This window comes from Hyla sarda, chromosome 7 (genome assembly GCF_029499605.1).
Source record: "Hyla sarda isolate aHylSar1 chromosome 7, aHylSar1.hap1, whole genome shotgun sequence".
NCBI lineage: Eukaryota > Metazoa > Chordata > Amphibia > Anura > Hylidae > Hyla > Hyla sarda.
The window spans coordinates 57,195,456-57,219,247 of NC_079195.1; the positions used below are offsets into that span (position 1 = coordinate 57,195,456).

The 23,792-nt window shown below is 39.7% G+C and overlaps 1 protein-coding gene across 1 annotated transcript in view; it reads right to left on the reverse strand.

Moving 5' to 3' along the window:
* LOC130281670 (alpha-2-macroglobulin-like) overlaps positions 1–23,792 on the reverse strand; it is a 206,361-nt gene that overhangs the window by 60,157 nt on the left and 122,412 nt on the right. The window contains exons 19-25 of the mRNA XM_056529135.1: positions 21,097–21,244; positions 11,430–11,652; positions 10,453–10,579; positions 8,809–8,930; positions 7,940–7,997; positions 4,229–4,312; positions 2,156–2,332 (exon numbers count right to left, since the gene is read on the reverse strand). Coding sequence (XP_056385110.1) covers positions 2,156–2,332; positions 4,229–4,312; positions 7,940–7,997; positions 8,809–8,930; positions 10,453–10,579; positions 11,430–11,652; positions 21,097–21,244 — 939 coding nt within the window. The remainder of the gene's footprint in view (positions 1–2,155; positions 2,333–4,228; positions 4,313–7,939; positions 7,998–8,808; positions 8,931–10,452; positions 10,580–11,429; positions 11,653–21,096; positions 21,245–23,792) is intronic.

The window sequence follows — 23,792 nt, forward strand, 5'->3', positions numbered from 1 at the left end:
GCATCCCGTTCCAATCGCCACCCAGTGAGCAGCAGTGATTGGAAATACGGAGGGTGTACAGGTACGCCCTCTGTCCTTAAGTACTGGGACGTGTGGGCGTACCTGTATGCCCTACATCCCCAACAGTTTAATAATATACATCATATACAAAGTGTAGGATTAAAAGTGAACAATTAACTAAATTAACAATTTGTGTATACAGATTTAGTGTAAAAAGCATTTGTAGCTTAAAGGGGTACTCCGGTAGAAAACTTCTTAGTTTTTTAAATCAACTGGTGCCAGAAACTTAAACAGATTTGTAAATTACTTCTATCAAAAAATCTTAATCCTTCCAGTACTTATTAGCTGCTGAATACTACAGAGGAAATTCTTTTCTTTTTGGAACACAGAACTCTCTGCTCACATCATGACCACAGTGCTCTCTGCTGACATCTCTGTCCATTTTAGGAACTGTCCAGAGTAGCATATGTTTGCTATGGGGATTTTTTCCTGCTCTGGACAGTTCTTAAAATGGACAGAGATGTCAGTAGAGAGCACTGTGGTCATGATGTCAGCAGAGAGCACTGTGCTCATGATGTAAGCAGAGAGATGTTCCAAAAAGAAAAGTAGTATTCAGCAGCTAATAAGTACTGGAAGGATTACAATTTTTTAATAGAAGTGATTTACAAATCTTTTTAACTTTCTGGCACGAGTGGATTTAAAAAAAAAAAAATAAATAAAAAAAGTTTTCCACCAGAGTACCCCTTTTAACATACTCCCAAATGCAAGTAGTGCTAGTTAAAAACGTGAATAATAATTACCACAGGAGGGAGGGGTAATTACTCACCAGCACGTTGAAGGCTGCCATCACAGCTTTGTAAACAAACGCCTCGTGGGTGACTATGCACATGCTTCACCCAAAGCATTATAGATATGCCAAACAGCCAATAGAATGATAGCAGTTGCTGAAGCTAGGTAACGTCAACCTAAACACCAGGTTATATACTAAATGAGAGACCATAAGGAAACAACAATCTATGTATCCCACCTCAGCCTAGTGCCGGGGTGGTGGAGATACATAGATGACGTATTCCTTATCTAATCAGTCACTAAAACCCAGCTCCAAGAATTTCTGGTGTTCCTGAATTAGGCCAATCCACACATACAATTTACATTTTCACTTGAATCCATCCAGTTCTTGGACACTTTGGTCATTGTGGATAATGGTCATCTCAGTACTGTACTCAGTGTCTATATGTTAAACCAACAGACTGTAATTCCATCTTGAGTTGCGACAGTCACCACCCCCGCCTTATGGTAAAATCACTCCTTCACAGCCAGGTGATGCATGCCTACAGCATCATCAATCTAGAGTGAAACCAGCTTTGTCGAAAATTATTTTCAATTTTACCAAGAGGGGAAACTCTAGGAGTATTTGTCCATTGTATCACGATCCATGTTTTGGCTCTGGATCGTCAAACACTTATTCACACCATTCATCTCGTGAAGAGACAATTTCCATTAAAGTGGCATTTATATCTACATTTAACAATAAATCTCCCACCATAAACAAACACCGGTCTATTTAGAAGGAAAGTTTTGCTGGGATCTCTGAGTTCCAAAATCCATTCCTTTATGTCATACAGAAAACTTTTACTGTCACTCCGCCATAAATTGTGCATATATATAATTGTTATATACAGTAGAGTCAAATCATTGTCAGTTTATTTTGTGATTGTCTTGTATTTCTTCTATGAGATACTAATTATTCTTTTTTTGTTTGCGTTTTCTTTAGATTCAGGAGTTGGGTTTATTCATCAACACTCGTACAGCAATTTAGTATTTGATGTCCACATTTGTTCAGCAGTTTTGGGGAGTCTGTCACCTAGCCAATATTCAGTATACTTATGTGTTTGCCTGTTGACTGACATTTATCTCCGCATGTATTAGTACATTGCTGTTATTTATATATCACTTATTTGTCTTCATTGAATACGATCCTGCTGAGCTCTGTGTCCGTTGCTCTTTATGATCGACTTTACACATTACCCTCTCTCTCTCCCTCCCTCCCGCTTTGGAGGATTTGGATTTATACCTGAACCTATGGATCTCCTAAGTGCCAGGACCCACTATTGGGTAAGTAAAACACAATAGTAATAAATATAGAATTTCTCACCTCTCTCCAGAAAAATCTTGGCTTTACTTTGGATTTGATTGTTCAGTTGATGAGTCTTCTCCAGATACTGCAGGATATAGATATTTGGAGCAAAGAGAACCATGTTCTGTTCCCCACATCCAAATGGCATGGCCAGGAGACGGTCAAGGTTCTGCAGAGCTGAGCCCAAGTGATCTCCTACAGAGAAATAACATGATTCCTTTATTTATATTAATTAATAAATATGTATCTATAAGGAGGAAAGTAAGTGATATATACACTCACTGGTCACTTTATTAGGTACACCTGTTTAATTGCCTGCTATCATAATTAGCCAATCACATGGCAGCAACTCAATGCATTTAGGCACATAGAAGTGGTCAAGACAACTTGCTATAGTTTAAACTTTGCATCAGAATAGGGAGGAAGGGTGATTTTTTACTTTTAACGTGGCATGGATATTGGGACGTACAACCATCTCTAGGATTTACATAGAATTGTCCAAAAAAGAGAAAAAATCCAGTGAGTGGCAGATGGGTACACAAAAATGACTTATTGAATTCTGAGGTCAGAGGAGAATGGACGGACTGGCTTGAGATTCAGAAAAGGCAACAGTAACTCAAATAACTTGTTACAACCAAGGTATGCAGAATACCATCTCTGAACTCATAACACGTCCAACCTTGAAGCAAATGGGCTACAGCAGCAGAAAACCACACCAAGTGCCACTCCTGTCAGCTAAGAATAAGAAACTGAGGCTGCAACTTACACAGGCTTACCAAAAGGGAACAATGGAAGAACAGTAAAACGTTGCCTGGACTAAAACTCGATTCCAGATGCCACATTTAGATGGCAGGCTCAGAATTGTTCATAAACAACATGAAATCCTGCCTTGGGTAAGTATGTCAGGCCGGTGGTAGAAGTGTAATCGTGTCGGGGACATTTTCTTGGCACACTTTGGGCCCCTTAGTACCAATTGAGCACTCAGCCTACCTGAGTTTTGTCGGTGACTATGTCTATTTCTATAAGCACAGTAAACCAATCTTCCGATGGCTTCGTCCAACCGGATAAGGCACCATGACACAAAGCTCATCATCTGATACATGGCAATAAATTAATGTAACTCTAATGGCCTTCACAGTCACCAGATAGTTTTTTTTCTCTGCCAGAAAACTGGAGTATATTGATCATAAAATTTTCCCCAAAATCTTGTGGAAAATCGTAGAACTTCTTGTTTATACAGTGATTAAGAGTATTTATGTGAGAGAGTTTAAAGGGGTACTCTGCCCCTAGACATCTTATAAAATGTTTGATCGCAGGGGTCCCACCGCCAGGACCCCTCACAATCTCTGTGCAGCACTCAACAGTTTGTTTAGAATGCTGGGTTCCCGCAGCAGGAGAGGTGATTTCCCCCCCCCCCCCCCCCCCCCCCCGCGATCAGACATCTTATCCCCTATGCTTAGGATTGGGTATAAGATGTCTGGGGGAGGAGTACCCCTTTAACCCTTCTACAAATACTGACCAAAGGTATGCAATCTGATAGTGATGTGATGTTAATTGACATAATAGGAAGTTAAGTGGAAGTTATTTGCCCATATATATGGACATTTATCAACGGGTTTAGTCAGGTTTTCTTTACTATACTTGTCGCAAAATTGTCGCAACTGCGACTACGCGATTTTTCGGGCGACATTTTTGACTGGAAAGCGAGAAAAGCAAGTTTTGCAAAAATGAACTACGTAGTAATAATTTTTAAATGGACTACGGGTAGTCTGGTATTTACTAAATGCGACAGTCGCAACTGCGCAAAAAAAAGTCGCAACAGGGTTAAAAATTGACAAAATTTACTCCAGCTCAAACATGGAGCAGAAAAAGCTACTACCAAAGTAAAAAAGGAAAAATTGCTTACGTGAAAGAAAATTATCAACAGGCTGAAAGCAGTTGATAAATAAGTCACACATAAGCAAAAAAAAAGTAAGGAAAAAATTACTAAAAAAAAGAATATATAAGCAAACATTGATAAATGTCCCTCATGGAGAATAGATGTTTCTAATAGCAGCCATGATAACCAGATCCATACATTGCAGTTCTTACCCAACACTAATATATGAGCTCTTGCAGAATCCTCTAGAATATTATCAGGGATCTTCAGCGATATCTCTTCTACTTTAGGCTGATCTAAAATATAATAGCAAGAAGGTTTATTATAGTATTAACCAAACATTACATTTAATACCTGATCATGTGCTGTCCCAGTGGCTCATGGGAGGTAGGACTGAATAAAGAGATCTGCTACATTTATTTTAGACCCAGGAAAGATTAATATTATTTATATGTACACACAAGGGGTACATAAAGGGGGCATTATTACTAAGTGGACGGCAACATAAGGGGGCATTAAGCAGGGTATTATTAATTACATGGAGGGCAATGTGTGGGAATTAATAATAAGGGGCATTATTACTACACAGAGGGCACTATGACGGCATTAATAGTAAAGGAGTATTATTAATTACTACATTGTCTTTGGAAAATGGTGAAAGTATCTCTGATCCACAAATTATTGAAGATAAATTTTACGCCTCTCTTTACAGGTCCGACTCTTTAGCAGGAGATGTAGAAATTGATGAATTTTTGGAGCAATTAGATATGGGAAACCTTGCATGAAAGCATCACTTGTGAGGAAATTAATCAAATAATTAGAACTGCTCCCGTGGGTTCCTCTCCGGGTCCTGATGGGATCCCTTTTGAATTTTATAAAAAAAAATAAAAATCAGTATTTTTGGTCCCCTCTTAACACCGATTTTAAATGAATCCTGTATGAATAATTTGCTTCCTGATGCAATGTTGGAGGCTACTATTATACTGAGATTAAAAAAAGATAAAGACCCTATGAAAGTAGAATCGTACAGACCAAAAGGGGTACTCCGCTGCCCTGCTTCCGCAGCGGAGTACCCCTTTTGGTCTGTACGATTCTACTTTCATAGGGTCTTTATCTTTTTTTAATCTCAGTATAATAGTAGCCTCCAACATCCCAGCGTCCGGAAGTTTCTTGTTCTGAACACTGCCTGCGGGCTTCCGTGTTCATGGCCGCCCCTTGTGACATCACGCCCCCCCCCTCGTGACGTCACGCCCGCCCCCTCAACGAAAGTCTATGGGAAGGGGGCACGACGGCCGTAGACTTTCGTTGAGGGGGCAGGCGTGACGTCATGAGGGGTGGCCCTGAACACGGAAGCCCGCACGCATTGTTCGGAACAAGAAACGTCCGGACGCTGGGGAGCGGAGCTTCTGAAGCAGGGCAGCGGAGTACCCCTTTAACACTGATGCCAAGATTTTTTCAAAGGTTTTAGCAGCCAATCTGGCTGGAGTTATCCAAAATTTAATACATGAAGATCAAAATGGTTTCATACCCGGGAGATCTTTGGGAACTTTTCTTGAGCGGGTCTTTTCTTGTATTGTTAGATGGTGGTCCCCACTCCATCCTGTCTTTGGACGCCGTAAAGGTGTTTGACAGGGTGGAATTGGGCTTCCTCTGGAGGGTGTTGGCAGCATTGGGGTTTAGTACCCAGTATATTGACTGGATCAAACTGTTATATAAAAATCCTAAAGCCAGGTTAAAAGTTGTCCCGCAGTTTCCGCCTTGGTATGGGTACCAGGCAGGGTTGCCCACTGTCGCTGATGCTATATGCCCTCTACGTGAAGGCACTGTCCATTGCTATTAGAGATAATTCTAAGATAGAGGGTTTTGGTATTAAGGGTATTGAAGAAAAAGTGTCTTTATATGCAGATGGCACACTTTTATTAATTCAGTAGGAGAGGTGATGAAAATTTTTAACCAATATAAATATCTAGCGGGACTTGATATAAACTGGAGTAAGTCACCAAACATCTTAGTTAGATATGAAGGAGGTATCTAAGGATTCACCATTAGAATATTTAAGGATAAAAATCACCCCTAATACTGTATATCGTATTTTATAAGCTTAAATGTAAAACCCTCACAGCTCTGGTAGAGCAAGGTGGGTTGATGTTCCCAATTTCCTTTCAGTACTTTTTGGCGAAACAAATGGAGAGAATCAAAAATTTTGCAATTTTGTTAATCTGTTTAATATATTTAATTGATTATTTATTTGACTATTTAATACTGTATGTTTTGGATGTATTATGGAAAATTGTTTTTCTTTTCTGTGCACAATTTTATGGTAAAAAACAAAACATGGAAGGCAATATTGGGACTGTCAATACTAAGGGTGGCATTATTAGTATCTGGAGGGCAATACTGATGGCAGCAATATTGCTACAATAAGACGGATAATATGTAGGGTATTAATATGCATGGCGGACATTATTACTAAAAGATGGCAGCAGTGTGGGGACATAATTACTAATTGGGGGCAATAAAGCTGGAATCCTTACTAAAGGGGCAATATTCCTAAATTGGGGCACTAATAGGCCATCATTACTGAGCCGGTAAAAGTTACTGTGTGGGGCACTATAGAGAGAAGTGACGCTGATCAGAGAAGACATCACGTGTGGGTGACCTGATGTAACTGCACTGTAATTACTTACAATTACAAAAATTACTACAGAGCTCAGTGTAGTGCTGGAATATGATAGTGTACATATGAGGGGTTGTATCTGAAGAAATACCCCAGGTTCTTCCATTTTTTCCCAAAGCTATCTCTAACTTGCAGAAATAACTGTCTGGAGGTATATTACTTTCCCAGAAGCTAAAGTTGCAGAGATCATTTGTGATGGAAAGTGGGATGCTTGAGAGACACAGGTGCATGGTCTAAGGCAAAGGGAAAGGCCCAGGAGAGCATACTGTGCATCATTCTTCTCACAGTCAGAGGTGATTGGTTGGCCTTATATCAGGAAACGGAAAGTAACATGAAGACGATTCAGTGACAAACGCAGTATATATACATGCACACCCGTACATTCCAGTGAAACAGTGGGATTTTATTGACCCATATCAAATACTCTTTAGACACTGTTTTATTATGCAGTCCTTTTGGCACAATTTTTTTTTTACTTTTATAGTTTGCACCGCTCATGCCAAGTGGGGGCTGGACGGGGCTTGGCTTCACATGGAAGGGGGTGGTCTCTGCATACACTACATTTATCGCAATCACTTTTTCAAGAACATTGATATAGAAAGAATGAATGAATCTGCACTGCCGCAGCTTGATGGGGACTAGGCAATCGCTTTGAACTGACCACATGGAACCAGATCTTCCTGGAGCATGGGGTACTAGTTTAAATCCACATGGCATAAATGAACAAACAAAGTAAAAAAAAGACAACTGCACTCACCATCCAGTGATAGATGTGACTTTTACTGAAGTCCACAAGGCATATTCAGTACAACAGTAGCGGGCAAACAACGAGATGGAGGCAGAGGTGGGACGGGACAGAAGTATTTAGCATGTTCAACGTGCTTTCAGTAGCCGACAGCCGGTGTCGGCTAGTGGAAGCACGTTGAACGTGCGAAACAGTTCTGTCCCTTCCCACCTCTGTCTTGTTGTTTGCCCGCTACTGTTGTACTGAATATGCTTTGTGGACTTCAGTAAAAGTCCCATCTATCACTGGATGGTGAGTGCAGTTGTCTTTTTTTCTTTGTTTGCTAACTTTTTCAAGAAGAAAGTCCAAAAAGTACAAATAACATGTACAAAACCTTGCACATTTTTTGTACTCAATTTTATAGGGACTTTTCTCCAGAAATGTATTGCAATTTGCTGAATAAATCTCTCTCAATATTTGGTCTTCACACTTTCATAACTAGATCCTATAATGTCTCCTTACCTTCCTCTTTCATGCAGACCAGAGAGCTGTGTGCCTTTTCCACCAGGATACCACCGGGCTGAGAAAAGCCAATATATCATTAAACATTTTTGCAAGATAGATATATTTAACAAATTTAGGAACTTATGGGCAATTTCTGATATGGATGATACTTGCAAACCTGTAGCAAATACACAACAAAACCTGCATGTGGTAAATGTAGATTTCCCCACAGACCTTACTGTGGATTTGCCATGAGTTTCATCTTTTGCATTGCACAGTGATAGTTGGCAACAATTTCAGAACTTTAAGGGGAATACTGTTGATCTGACAATTCGCAGTGTACTCTGAAATGTGCACAGATCTTTTCAGCTACATCTGAATACGTTTTCAAATATCTTGTTCAAGTGTATTGAACTGAAGATTGTCAAAGAGTTTTGGTGCTGAATTCCATGACTAATCTTTCACATTTAAACATGGAGTTACTGTCTTATGACATTTATTAAAAATATATTGACTGGTTATAATTAACTGTGGGATATGTTATTGCTATATTATTATTAACTGTGGAATATATTATTACAGAAGAGTACATGAACAATTTTATTATGTCTTTTTGTGTGGATATTTTACACCTTGACTAATATGTAGAATATTTATTGAAAGAATATCAAATATAAATAGTTCAACATGGCATAGGTAGAAGGTACTGGCAGTGCATATGCCCTGGGTGCTGAGGTAAACCAACAAGCCCCTTTGCTTTGACTAGGTTAGTTAGATTCAGAACTAGTGAATTTTTGCCCCAGGTTACAAAAATTTTGGGTTTGATGCAGAACAAACATAAAATTAAAATTCAACCCATTCTTGTAATGTAATTATTGCCCCCTCACCTGTACGAGCACAGTCTTCACAATGGTGTCAGTCCTGCCTTGCTTAGGAACAACAGGTATCTCGTTTCCACAAAATTCTTGTGTGTCCACAGCTTCTGTCTTTACAGTAATGTTTACTTCTCCTGGAAAAGGAATCAGAGGGTAAAATATGTGAAAATGTGAAAACATTTATAGTACAAGTGTGTCATCATTTTATGTAATTTTAAAGGAGTTGTGCAGATATATACTTATACATGTTAAAACCGGCAAGGCCATGCTAAAGAGTTAAATCCTGTAATCACCTGGTGTGATCCCCTGTCACTACTTTTCTCACAGTACCGGATCCCCTCTGCTCATCACTTCATGGTGACATCTAGACAAAAGGAAGTTACCACTTAGCCAGTCCCTGACCATAGCAGTGACCAGCCTCAGCCTGTCATTGGCTGAGAGGACACTTTCTTTTTTCTAGATGGGGACCAGAAAGGGGTGAGCTCTGGGGATCGGGCATTGTTGGAATGGCCATGGTGGGGATCACAGCAGAGTATAGCAATGTATCTATATTATCTATTTAGCCATGCCTAGACACTGTCACAAGTAAAGCTATAACACCTGAAGTCAAAAATGTATTTTGTATGTTACATTTCTTGTAGAGCACATAAGAGCATTAAAGGGGATGTCATTACAACTAAAGAAAAAAAACACACTTTCAACATGGGAAAGGCTTTTTTTTTTAAAAAAACTGCTGATATTGCCAGGAAAAACTGTGGCCTTCTATACAAAAATACCATTACATTGCATCTATTGAAATGAGTGGGCAGCTATGTAACATATAACAAATTTGAGTCCCCCAGTGTGGGTGTAACTTTTTATTAACATGGGTAGATCTTCCTTTTCTGTTGATTATTACCCAAGGATATTTTCCAAAATTGCCATTTAATTAAACTCGCTAAGTTGTAACCTGGTGTCCTAGTTTTAGTTCACTAGACTTTTGGGGGAAAAAAATGCTTGGGACTATAAAACAGCTGCTGAAATAGCCATATCTCTACTATGCAACTTTGATCGCCATACTTCCTGCCACCTTGCACGGTATTGAAAAGCTTAAAGGAGTTTTCCAGTATATTAAAACTCATCCTCTATCCTAAGGATCCTCGCAATCTCTTGTACGGGGTGCCGGCAGTTCTCAGGAAGGGGGTGTGTTCGACCACAGCATGCACGAAGCTGCGGCTGGAACGCCCCTTCCCCTCAATACATCTCAATGGGAGAGCTGGAGCACTGCATTCGGCAATCTCCAGCTCTGCCATAGCGATGCATTGAGGGGGCGTGTAGGGCGCCGCTTCCTGCGGTTGTCGACACTCGCTATGTGGACAAAGAGCTGGGGGTCATTTACAGGAGATCACGGGGATCTGCGGTCGGATCTGAAATATAGGATAGGGGATACGTTTTTATATCCCGGAGTACTCCTTTAAGTGAAATCTTACGGCACCCAGTGCCCCAACCAATCAGCAAATTGGCACAGTCACAGTGATGGAAAAAAAAGAATACATTGGAACTGAAAGTCTGGGCTTTAAACATTGTTAGTAGTGGAGGTGTTCATCTCCCAGTGAAGTGAGTGGATATGCCATCTATAGTTTTTGGATGGAAACCCCATCTAATCCCTTGTCATACCCAGTTTCAAAGCTTTCAGGTTCCAGTAGAAGGTTTTGCTCTCATCTTCACAGATACAACTGCTATATTGACAGTCCGCACAATGCTTCTCTTCTAACTCATCAGTAGTCTGAAGGATTGTATTTACCTAGCAAATAAAGGTTTACAATCAGCAAAAACAATATATTCTACCACAAACAACTAAAGCTGCATCTGAATTTTGGAATGGTTCTAATAGCCAGCAGAATAAAATCCACATGGGCCTGCCACAATGTGGTACATAAGGTTATGCAGTTGCTGGGGTTCATGACCATGTTTAGGTTAAATCAACACAAACAATGGACCTTTTTTTTTGTTCTAAGTGTGTGTATGATAAATACAATAAACACAATTTGGAGTGTGTGCTATACAGCTTAGGCTTGTTTCACACTAGCAAATTACGCCATTTAGAAAGTTCCGTCGCTAGTTCCGTCCTAAAATCAGCTGTCACCGGCAGTAACCAAATCCTATACGTCCGTTAGAAAATCCCATTATAGTCTATGGGATTTTTCTAATATCCGTTTTAATCCATTATAGTCCGTTATTGATAACGGACGATATTTTGTGACGGAAGATAGTACGGAAGAAAATTGTTCATGAACTATTTTCTTCCGTACTATCTTCCGTCACAAAATAATGTCCATTATCAGTAACTGACTATAATGGATTAAAAATGGATATTAGAAAAATCCCATAGACTATAATGGGATTTTCTAACGGACGTATAGGATTTGGTTACTGCCGGTGACAGCTGATTTTAGGACGGAACTAGCGACGGAACTTGCTAAACTGAGTAATTTGCTAGTGTGAAAGAAGCCTTAAGAGACTCTTATGTTTAGCATACCTGAGACCAATAATGGTTTATGATCTTCTAAGATGTTAAGGCAACCAAGACACGTGCCAGCTATTGATCAAAAGGTTACATGTTATAATACTCCATATATTTCCGCTTTCTTTACCTTTATACATTGTTTCAGGTAGTTGAACACTGAAGCTTTGAGGGTAAATGACTCTCCTCTAACAACAGAGTATGGGAGGGTAAGATCAACAAAAAATGGCTGGAAAACTCGTAGGGATGATGGAGAAAGTCCGAATCCAGAAGGTCCCATACATATGGCTCTGGCATTCCAGTCTGTGATGGTATCCGGAGCGTTTCGATGGATTTCAGCCCTGCCAGATTCACTAGATAAAATAAAAAAATACACTTACTTTCAAGAAAGATTTCAGTAAGATTACTTTCAAGAAAGATTCCGAAAAGAAGAAATGACAGGAACTCCCCCTAACCCCTTTTCATGAAGAGACCAGTGGTGTGCAGGGAAGCTGCAGAAGGGGCTTTATCACCTTTATTCATGGTTCAGATATCATATCTTTACTAAACATTAAGAAATGGCATATCCTAGCAATATGACATTAACCTTTAAATGGTCACTGTCTTTCAAACAATGTGCCTCCACTGGATGATTTCTATCATATTTGTAAATCACTTCCTTTTCTAAAAAATTACTCCTTGGAAAAAGCTCTAAAATCTGGGCCATTAGTTGTCTCCCTTGCCGCAATCTGCTGTTTACTGCCTGCTGTTAGGCTAATTCTGTCTCTAGTTATAGAGGTATTAGAATGGAAGACGGGAAGTGGGATAGGATTTACCTTTTTCTATTTTCGGGAGATAGCTATAGAAAATCTTGGCTGTGTATATGTAAGCTGAGCCTGAGCTGAGCCTGAGCTCCCCACTCATTTATGACCATTCATAAAGCTCTGGGCAGCTGTTCTTTGTGCTCCTACTGCTGTATGCACACAATGCTTTCTCCTGAATGTAATCTTCCATTGCCCCCTCTCTATAGGTTGACATCATAATCAACAGAAACAGCTCATGTTATTATGTTTCAACACATTCTATACTAATGCACTGTGTAAATTACCAGCCTACTTAGTGCACTTTCTGTGATTGGTCAGACAGACTAGTGCTTTTCTGTGATTGGCCAGACAACTAAGGGAAAGGAAGTCTTGTGTGGGCTACTGGCAAACAGCTCAGCTCTGTTTCCTCCCCCTAAAATGGAGAGAATGATAAAAAGTTGTGCTTGAACATCTTGAAGGTGACTCCAGGGACTCAATAACAGCAGTAAATGCTTAAAAATCACCTTGTCGCCACTTGGAAGGAAAGGGTTTATTTAACAAAACCATGCAGGTTCTCCAAAACTCTTTTGAAATGACGGTTATACTATAGGGCCCCTGAGGTAGTGGTCTAACAGCAACGGAATGCATGGGGCTCTGTGGGGGGCACATGTTGTGATCTGTTCATACCTGCATCTGTCTATTCCCTTGTCTGGTATCCTGCACTGGTTTGTTACTTATGTTACTTTGTTACTATTACATTCATTTCTATTTTATGCTCTGTATGCTCTTTAGGATAGCCAGTCCATTCTGTGTATAAATTATGGGGCAGCATTACTTAGCCTTGATGTTATACTGTGTAATTTGAGTCTGTACACTAGGTAATAGTTTTTTCTGTCACATATATGGTTTACACATGAGGTTGGGTCTCTGGACGGACTGAGCAGTATTATCTGCCTATCATTTATATGCATGTGCCCTCTTGAGGGTGGTTATATCCTTCCCTCATGTTTTTGTAGGAGGTTGTTCTGGTTAGAGCAATTTTAATTGATTTTAATTGCATTGTCTTTTTGTATCCATGTATTTTTGAATATTTTTTGCTAATAAAGATTAATGTTTTATACAGAATATTGTTGTTACTGATAGGTGTGTACTGTATTATAGTATATCCACTTTTTTCTTCTTTTGTTTTGTATATGGCTATTAGGATATACTGCTTTTCACCCTGACATGTACTCTGATATAGAGGTTGAGCCCCTTTGTTTTTTTGTGTTTGTTTCCATTCACATTTTGGGTCACTGCTGCCCCAGTATATGTTAAAACACTTTAAGAAAGATAGGTAAGGAAGTGGGTGTCAGCGCTAATGGAGATAAATACTTTGAATAAAACTTGGATTCTGTAGAACAAAGATAAGCGTGTGAGAGTCAGCATTCACTAAAAAGAAAGACGTATGCCGTGATTTATCTCAGAACAGATAAGCTGCTACTATATTAGCAGCCCAAGTAACTACCATAGAGGCAAGAATAAAACTGTACATATATGCAACGGCTGTATTCGATATAGATTATACAATAAGGTCACTTGAAACTTGCTTGTGGTTTAAAAAAAGTCCCAAGTCAGGTACAGCTACTGATATAATATGATGTGATATATATTTTTGTCCGCAATGGCTGCCTGTACGTTGCTGCCCATGTACTTCCACAAGATAGAAGCAGAACAAACCAAACGCCCAATGTGTATGCATACCTCCGGTTTCTGCTGGGTTCTTCCCTAGTCTCCAGGGGTAGGCCGGTGTTCCTGTGATCGACATAGTCCTGGTAAGTGTCCTGGTACCGTGGTCTCATGATACTGAGCCGAGGCCCGCAATTTGCTTAGTGACGTCACTTACTGCAAAGGCCTAGGGCCAAAAAGGTTCTGGGATCTGACGCGTGTCGGAAAGTCCGCTTTCCTTTCTCAAAGATCGTTGCTACTGTGGGCTCAGGGCTATTTATAGGCAGTTCTGTCTCCATCTGTACAGTATACCTATTTTCATGTATAATGTCCATGATATTCTTTATTGATAAAAGCTACGATTTGGGTCATATTCCTTGGGTTAAACAGCAGCTTCTGTATAAAAAACATAGTGAAACCGCACCTTTACTAACGCATCATGTGAACATAGTCCAATTACAAAATGTCCCAAAAGGCGCTTAAAAGATAAATAAATTCAATCAGTAGGGAATAATATTGAATGAGTGAGTAATGCTGCTGTTATAAGAATGCAAACAACTCAAAATTCGTGGTAAGTCAGGGACTCACCCAGTTGTATCGTAGCTGCTTCTATTACCATTATTGCGCCAGTGCTATAAACCCTATTTATTAGTAGTGTTGAGCGGCATAGGCCATATTCGAATTCGCGAATATTCGCGAATATATGGACGAATATTCGTCATATATTCGCGAATATTCGCACATTCTCGGTTTATTTTCGCATATGCGAATATTCGCGCATGCGAAAATTAACATATGCGAAAATTAGCAAGTACAAAATTAACATGCGCGAATATTCGCATATGCGAATATTTGCATATGCTAATTTTCACATATGCGAATTTTCGCACGCCAGTCTCACACAGTAGTATTACAGCCTTCTTTACACCACACAAGCTGGAAGCAGAGAGGGGTGATCACTGTGATGTGTACTGTGAAGAAAAAAAAAAAAAAAAAAAATACGAATATTCGTAATTACGAATATATAGCGCTATATTCGCGAAATTCGCGAATTCGCGAATATGCGATATTCGCGAATAATATTCGAATTGCGAATATTCGCGAGCAACACTATTTATTAGTTTGAACCAGATAAATCCCTGTATAGCACGGGGCAGCAAGATGGATCTTTGGGAGGATCGCAGGGAAAGAATTCACAATGTGCAAAACTTTTTCCAATACACTGAGGAAACACAAACAATTCATGAATGAAATAGTAATGAAAATCTGAATAAAGCGATCATCTCCTTAAACAAATTAGAAAGACTTTTGATATCAGAAATGAGAGATCTTTGGGAGATAGCAACTTTGGAAAAGTATTTGATGTAGGACATAATCCCCAAAGGCTTTCAAATTAATAAACATTTGTCAGGGGACCTGGGGGACCCCAAAACTTTAGATGATTGGAATATGATGTTACATGACTTCTCAAGACAAGCTGTTATGTTTATTATAGAGAAGAGAAAAATGAGCCTCCTGTCAGCTAAAACAGAAATAAGAGCAATCTTTGAATATCTGGTACCATTTAAATATTGTCAAGAAATAATTCATCTTTCCACGAGTATTAAACATAGAATTAAAATAAAGGAAACTGAAATTATTAAGAAGAAACAAAATACATTTATGAGGGATGCGGTGCCAGACGAGTCCCTATATCTGAAGGACAACTCTCACTATAGTAGTGATATGGATTTACACACAATAGACGAGAAAGAGGATGTGGTTTCAACTGACGCACTATATGAGGATATAGGGGATGTGTCTATCTGCTATACACCAGATACACCAGAGAGATTTTCTCAGGGGAACACATCCTCACATTTAGAAAATGTTGAAACGAACTACAGTGCAGAATATTTTGAGCAACATTATTAGGGGTATACAATGTTCACATAATGAACCAATACAGGAGGTTCATGAGGTCAACCACGCCACAATAAGTACATCAAATAGATTTTATCCGTTGGGAGAAATACAGAATCTGGTGGTTGAACAAGTAGTGAGACCCAAAGTTAGAGATAACATCAGTTTGGGTAAGAATAGTGGAAAAAAGAAAACGGATAATAGAAACTAAACAATAAAAAAAACCTCAGTTAATAATTCAGAAAGATCATGATAAAGTACAACATTATCATCAAAGAAGGTCTGTTAATTATGATTTTTTTCATAAAAGGGAAAAAAAATTAAGAAGAGAGGTCCAAGAGGAGGAAAACTCTCCAAAAAAAAAAAAAAAAGAGGGGGACACTAATAAACTCTTAAAACTGTGGAAACAGGACTGACTGTGCGAACGATAAATACCCTCAAAAATATTTAATTTAAGTAGTCATATATTAAAGGAGAATGAAATAAGGCTTCTACAAAAAGGGTTAAAATTTGCTCCAAGTTGTCCTTTTAATAAATTTGAAGCTTTTATAGGAATTAAGAGATTTATGTGGAATTTATGCGGAAAAAATCCTATAGTAGAGAAAACTCTACTTGACCAATCTATGTATCAGCACACTACTTTGATGAAGAAGTCCACTTTTCATCCACAAAACGAATATTCGGATTCATTTTGAGTATTCGAAAATATGGTAACAAGAGACATTAAACGCCAAAAGACCAATTCCAAATACCAGAAACCCAGCTTATCAAAAAAAGAACGAGAGGCAATCCAGTCACTCCAAAAAAACAATGATATTATAAGACCAGCCGATAAGGGGGGGGGGGGGGGGGGGTTATAATTGTACAAGACACTAAAAATTACCATGAGGAATCTTTGAAAATACTCAGAGATGGCAAAACGTATGAAAAACTTTAAAAAGACCCCCCCATCAGAATTCCAATTATTATTGAGCAAATTAGTACAAGAGGGTGTGGAAAAAGGAATTTTTAATAAAAAAAAGAGGCCGATTTTATCAATATAAAATATCCGCAATTAGCTGCTTTTTATCACATTCCAAAAATCCACAAGTCCACTGCAAACCCACCGGGACGCCCGATTATTTCCGGGATCAACTAACATCTAATTTGTCAAAGTATGTGGATACACAATTGCAAAAACATGTCCAGTTACCAGCATACCTGAAGGACACTAAACATGTCCTTCAGGTCCTGAAGAGTATTACATGGCAACCCGAATACATCTTAGGGACACTAGATGTGACATCATTATATACGATAATTGAGCACCAAAAAGGACAACTAGCAGCCAAATATTTTATGCAGAAAGATGTGACGTTACCCTTGGATCAGATTAATTTTATTGGAAAGAGTATTGCTTTTTTATGAAATCATAATTCTTTTTTATATGAAGGAGATTTTTATTTACAGAAGTGGGGTACCGCTATGGGGACCAAGTTTGTGCCAGGGTATTCGAACCTGTACATGGGGTACTGGGAGGCTATCCTCCCAAGAACAGGACTGGCGTCAAACTTGGTCCTCTGGTATCGTTTTATTGACTATATAATTTTTATTTGGAAAGGGTATGAATGTGAGCTTAATAAATGTTTAAGTGATTTTTATCTGTCTTTTACACCTACCGTCAGTCGGACAGAGATGAACTTTTTAGACATCACAGTATTTATTAAAGAGCATCAAATTTTTACAAAAACATTGAAGAAAATTACCGATAGTAACAGCTACATTGACCTAAGCAGTTGCCATTTACCCATATGGCTCAATAATATACCTAAGAGCCAGTTCATCCGACTCCATAGGAACTGCACAGAAGTGGAAGAATATATGAGAGAGGCCCAGGATTTACAGAATAAGTTTGTGGAGAAGGGATACAAGAAGGAGATGTTGGAGAAAAAAGCAGAACAAATCCAAAATCTTGAGCGAGAATACCTTTTGACGAATAAGGAAAATAAAAATGATGATCTGGATTTAGTGAACCAGATAAAAATTCCTACAATCACTACCTATACAAGTCAGAGTTTCATTAAAAAAAAAATTTGTACAGAAACACTGGAATATATTACAAAGGGGATCAGATTATAGGTGAATTGCTCCCACAAAAACCACTATTAACTTTTTGCAAATCAACGAATTTAGGTAACTGGGTGGCACTTACAGTCAAAAATGATGAAAAGAAGGATCCACCCACTTTCCTTTGGAAACCTGGTTTCTACCTGTGCCTTTGTTGCAAGGGATGCAAAATTACAAAAGGAAAGCCAGAATTGGAAATAAAAAATAGGGACGGCTCATTTACCCAGCCCATTAAGACACATATTAATTGCAAAACTAAAGGGGTTATTTATGGAATCATATGCCCCTGTGAAAAAATGTACGTGGGAAGGACAAAACGTATGTTATCCAAAAGGATTGGGGAACATATCTACAACATTGGCAGGAAATTTTTGGGACACCCCTTGTCTAAACATTATTTAGAAAAACATAATGCCTCTTTCTCTGGTTCCCAGTTCTTCGGGATAGAACACATCAAAAAACATTGGAGAGGGGGGGATTATATAGCCCGAGCTGAAGGGAAGTGGATTTTTAATTTGAATTTGATGGTTCCTTATGGCCTTAACACGGATTTTGAGTAGTTTGCATTCTTATAACAGCAGCATTACTCACTCATTCAATAGTATACCCTACTGATTGAATTTATTTATCTTTTAAGCACCTTTTGGGACATTTTGTAATTGGACTATGTTCACATGATACGTTAGTAAAGGTGCGGTTTCACTGCGTTTTTTTATACAGAAGCTGCTGGTTTAACCCAAGAAATATGACCCAAATTGTAGCTTTTATCAATAAAGAATATCTTTGACATTATACATGAAAATAGGTATACTGTACAGATGGAGACAGCCCTGAGCCAGCAGTATCAACGAACTTTGAGAAAGGAAAGCGGACTTTCCGAAACGCTTCAGTTCCCAGAACCTTTTTGGCCCTAGGCCTTTGCAGTAAGTGATGTCATTAAGCAAATTGCGGGCCTCGGCTCAGTTTGGTCAGACCACGGTAGCCAGCCGGTGAAACACTTCCGGCCGGAGTAACTCTCCCTGTGTTTGGCTCCTGGTTACTTACCAGGACTACCCCCGGAGGGACTAGGGAGGGACTAGAGAACACCAGCCTACCCCTGGAGGGACTAGGGAAAAACCCAGCAGAAACCGGAGGTATGCATACAAATTGGGAGTTTTATTTGTTCTGCTTCTATCTTGTGGAAGTACATGGGCAGCAACGTACAGGCAGCCATTGCGGACAATAATATATATCACATCATATTATATCAGTAGCTGCACCTGACTTGGGACTTTTTTAAACCACAAGCAAGATTCAAGTTGATATTAAGTGACCTTATTGTATAATCTATATCGGATACAGCCATTGTATATATGTACAGTTATATTCTTGCCTCTATGGTAGTTACTTGGGCTGCTAATATAGTAGCAGCTTATCAGTACTGAGATAAATCACTGCATATGTCTTTCTTTTTAGTGAATGCTGACTCTCACACGCTTCCCTTGAACTAGTTCTACAGAAATCAAGTAAGTTTTATTCAAAGTATTTATCTCCATTAGCGCTGATATACACTTCCTTACCTATTTATAGTTTATCTAATTTTGGAGTGGTAAGTCAGGGACCATCCCTGTTGTATCGCAGCTGCTTCTATTACCGTCATTGCACCGGTGCTATAAACCCTATTTATTACTTTAAGAAAGATATTCCATTGTACTATATATGTGGCATGCTTATGGCAAGCTCAATCATGCCCATACGTTTGGTTTGCTTGCCAATATATATATATATATATATATATATATATATATATATAATATATAGATGCAAATCATAAAATGGGAGGGAGGAATCCCGAAAGCTTGTCTCTACAAATTGCTGTTAGTCCAATAAAAAAGGTATTACAAGATACTGCAACATTTTATGATTTGCAACTGCATCACTGGACTAATACGGCTACTCAAATTTACTATATATATATATATATATATATATATATATATATATATATATGTATGGAATATGCAAAGCAGCTCATCACACCACCTTCTCAGGTAGCATGCACTAAGATCAGCTCTGGCTCCAGTTACGAAGTCTCAGAAAGCTTGTGGAGTGCTAATGGCCTTTTTGAATTTCCGTTCTAGATGGGAAGCGGTGCTCCTCCCTAAGGAGAATACTTGCTGAGTACCCAGCGTTGCCCGGTTTTTCCTTCCTAATCCTTGTTGGGGATGAAAATCAACAAAGAGGAAGCTTATGACTTCATATCCCATCCTCATATGTTGTTGTCATATACCGAACCCATATCCCGTCCTCATATCTCAACCTCAAATCCCGTCCTCCTATCCCAACCTCCTATCTCAACCTCATTTCCCGTCATCCTATCTCGACCTCATATCCTGTCCTCATATCCCAACCTCCTATCCTGTCCTCCTATCTCGACCTCATATCCTGTCCTCATATCTCATCCTCATATCTTGACCATCTATCCCGTCCTCATATTTCAACCTCATATCCTGTCCTTCTATCCTGAACTTCTATCTCAACCTCATTTCCCGTCCTCCTATCTCGACCTCATATCCCATCCTCATATCCCGACTTCATATCCCATCCTCATATCCCATCCTCATATCCCACCCACACATCCCGTCCTCACATCCCATTCTCATATCCCGTCCTCATATTCCGACCTCCCGTCCTTATGTCCTATCTTCATATCCTGTCCTCTGGTGGGACTGATTTGTGATGAAGATATTGTGAGCTGAAAATAGAAGGGGACGTGGCTTTGTGGGACTGGGCGTGATTTGCAAGCCAGACTGATGCACAAAAAGGGTAGATAATAAAAAAGGTGGGGCTTAAAATGTGGGCGTGTCTTTGTGAGATGGGGTGTGGCTTGCAAGCCAGATTGCCACATTCACCTGGAGATGCAGAGCGGAGCTTGTGGAGTAAGGTACTAGAAGTCCCATATACTTGCAAAAAGCCCTCTTTTATATAAGGGTGTAGGTAAGGGTTAATTTAACTATCATATCTTTTTATTTGACATATTAATATGTGTACCAGGTATTATTGAAATATCTCCAGCCGTACGGAAGTTATGTGGGAACATACATTTCCCATTGGTTTGCACATACATACACATATTGTCAATGTTGAGAGGAATGTTATTAAAAGCACAATGCTGTAGAGCATTGGTTGCTGCAAAACTTCAACTCCCAGTATGCACAGACAGCCAATGGCTGTCCGGACATGCTGGGAGTTGAAGTTTTGCAACATCTGTAGGGCCACGGTTTGAGACCACTGCCTTAGAGTCTCCAGAATACATCTTACCCAAGAGGAACTAGTTCCCAAATCCAGGTCTCAGGAAAATATTTTCTTACTTTTTCAATTTCTTTTGGCTCTCTTGGTGGCTCATGACCCCTTATTATGGGTTTGTCTGCTTTATCAGGTAAGGCTTGTCTGTCACCTGTAAAGCTACCTTAAAGATAAAAATACACACAAACATGAAAAGTGAAAACACTGAATATAACACTCTCTCAAAAGAAGGGCAAAAATATTATTTAAGATTGCTGTTTTAAATATATTGACATAAGTGTTTTCCCTGAACTACCCATGGTTTTGATGCCACTTTGCTCCACACCATATATTGTTGTCATATTCCAACCCCATATCCCGTCCTCATACCCCGTCCTCCTATCCTGTCCTCCTATCCCCCCTCCTATCCCGTACTCCTATCACGTCCTCCTATCTCGACCTCCTATCCTGACCTCCTATCCTGTTCTCCTATCTCAACCTCCTATCCCATCCTTCTATCCCGTCCTCCTATCTCAAACTCCTATCCTGTCCTCCTATCCCATCCTCCTATCTTGACCTCCTATCCCGACCTCCTATCCTGTCCTCCTATCTCAACCCCCTATCCAGTCCTCCTATCTCCACCTCCTATCCCGACCTCCTATCTCAACCTCCTATCCCATCCTCTTATCTCCACCTCCTATCCCGTCCTCATATCCCGACCTCCTAACTCGACCTCCTATCCCGACGATCCCGTCCTCCTATCTTGACCTCCCATCCCGACCCCCTATCCCGACCTGTAATATGTGTACCAGGTATTGAAATATCTCCAACCGTACGGAAGTTATGTGGGAACATACATTTCCCATTGATTTCCATGGGACTTTAAACAAAAACCCCGACCCTCACAAATGGGGGTAGTTAAGGGTTAAATTAACTATCCTATATTTTAAGTGGACATATAAGTAACATGTGACCAAGGATTATCGAAATATCTCCAGCCGTATGGAAGTTATGCAGTAACATATATTTTCCATAGACTTGTATAGGACTTTAAACATAAACCCCGCCCCTGGCAAATGGGGGTGAATAAGGGTTAAATCACCTATCCTATGTTTGTTGTTGACATATAAGTAACGTGTGTCAAGTTTCATGTTAATATCTTTAGCCGTTTTGGAAGTTTTTGTGGAACATACACACATACACACACACACACACACACACACACGCACACACGTTGAGTTTTATATATATAGATGTCCAATTCTTTATTCCATAGGCCGCACCATTTAAAGGGGTATTCCAGAAATGTTTTTCAACCTTTCATCCCATAATGCTTCTATTATCTCTATTCCCCACATTGTCCCATTTTCATGCATGATTTTTAACCCAGAAGTGCTCTAGTGCAAGTCTTTTTAGGAGATTTATCACAATTTGTGTAGAGTAAAAGTGGTACAGTTGTCCATAGCAACCAATCAGATCGCCTCTTTCATTTTATAAAGGCCGTTTTAAAAATGAAGGAAGCAATTTGATTGGTTGCTATGGGTAACTGTACTTCTTTTCTTGAATACTGGTTATAATAAATATCCCCCTATGTGTGCAGCTGCAATTGGAGCTGAAGAGGAGCCGGGGAGTTCGGGGAGTTCGGAGATATATCAAAACCTGTCTAGAGGAAAAGTTGCTGAGTAACCAAGCCCATAGCAACCAATCAGATCGCTTCTTTCATTTTTTAAAAGGCCTCTAGAAAATGAAAGAAGCGATCTGATTGGTTGCTATGGGCAACTCAGCAACTTTGCCACAGGTTTTGATAAATCTCCTCTTGTGTCCCCAAACACAACTGTCAGCGATAATTGGACATTATCAGACTTTTTAGGGACACAAGGAGGTATGTATCAGTAATAGTGTTGCAATCTGTAATTTTATGTATGTTTTTTTACATCAACTGGAGCGTAGTTGCTTCAAAATTATCAATTCTCGCATGCAAGTTTGTAACTTTGGCACAAATGCAGCCCTACAAAGACGCAGACTCCTGCCCCAAAATTCCAGGCAAAAATTTCTGGCTGTGTGGCAGCAGCTGAAAAGTGTTATGTTAAATCTTAAAGTTAAATCTTACACAGCTAGGTCCTTTTTGTATGTTTAAAAACATATAAAAAAATCACAGTTATGTGACGTTCCTAAAGCATATAAAAAAAAAAAAAACTAAAAAAATTATTGTGTAAAACATTTTATTTAAACAAAAAAAAATTGTCTTTGTGTAACTGCTTGTTACACCGAGCGCTCCGGGTCCCTGCTCCTTCCCGGAGCGCTCGCGGCGTTCCTTTCTCTGCAGCGCCCCGGTCAGACTCGCTGACCGGGAGCGCTGCACTGACTCTGCCGGCGGGGATGCGATACGCATAGCGGGACGCGCCCGCTCGCGAATCGCATCCCAAGTCACTCACCTGTCCCGGTCCCCGGCTATCATGTACTGGCGCGCGCAGCTCCGCTCCTTAGGGCGCGCGCGCGCGCGCCAGCTCTCTAAGATTTAAAGGGCCAGTGCTCCAATGATTGGTGTCTGGCCCAATCAGTCTGATTAGCTTCCACCTGCCCCCTGTCCATATAACCTCACTTCCCCTGCATTTCCTTGCCGGATCTTGTTGCCTTAGTGCCTAGAGAAAGCTACTACTGTGTTTACCATTACTGTGTTCCTGACCTCCTGCTATTACTATTGACTACGAACCTTGCCGCCTGCCCCGACC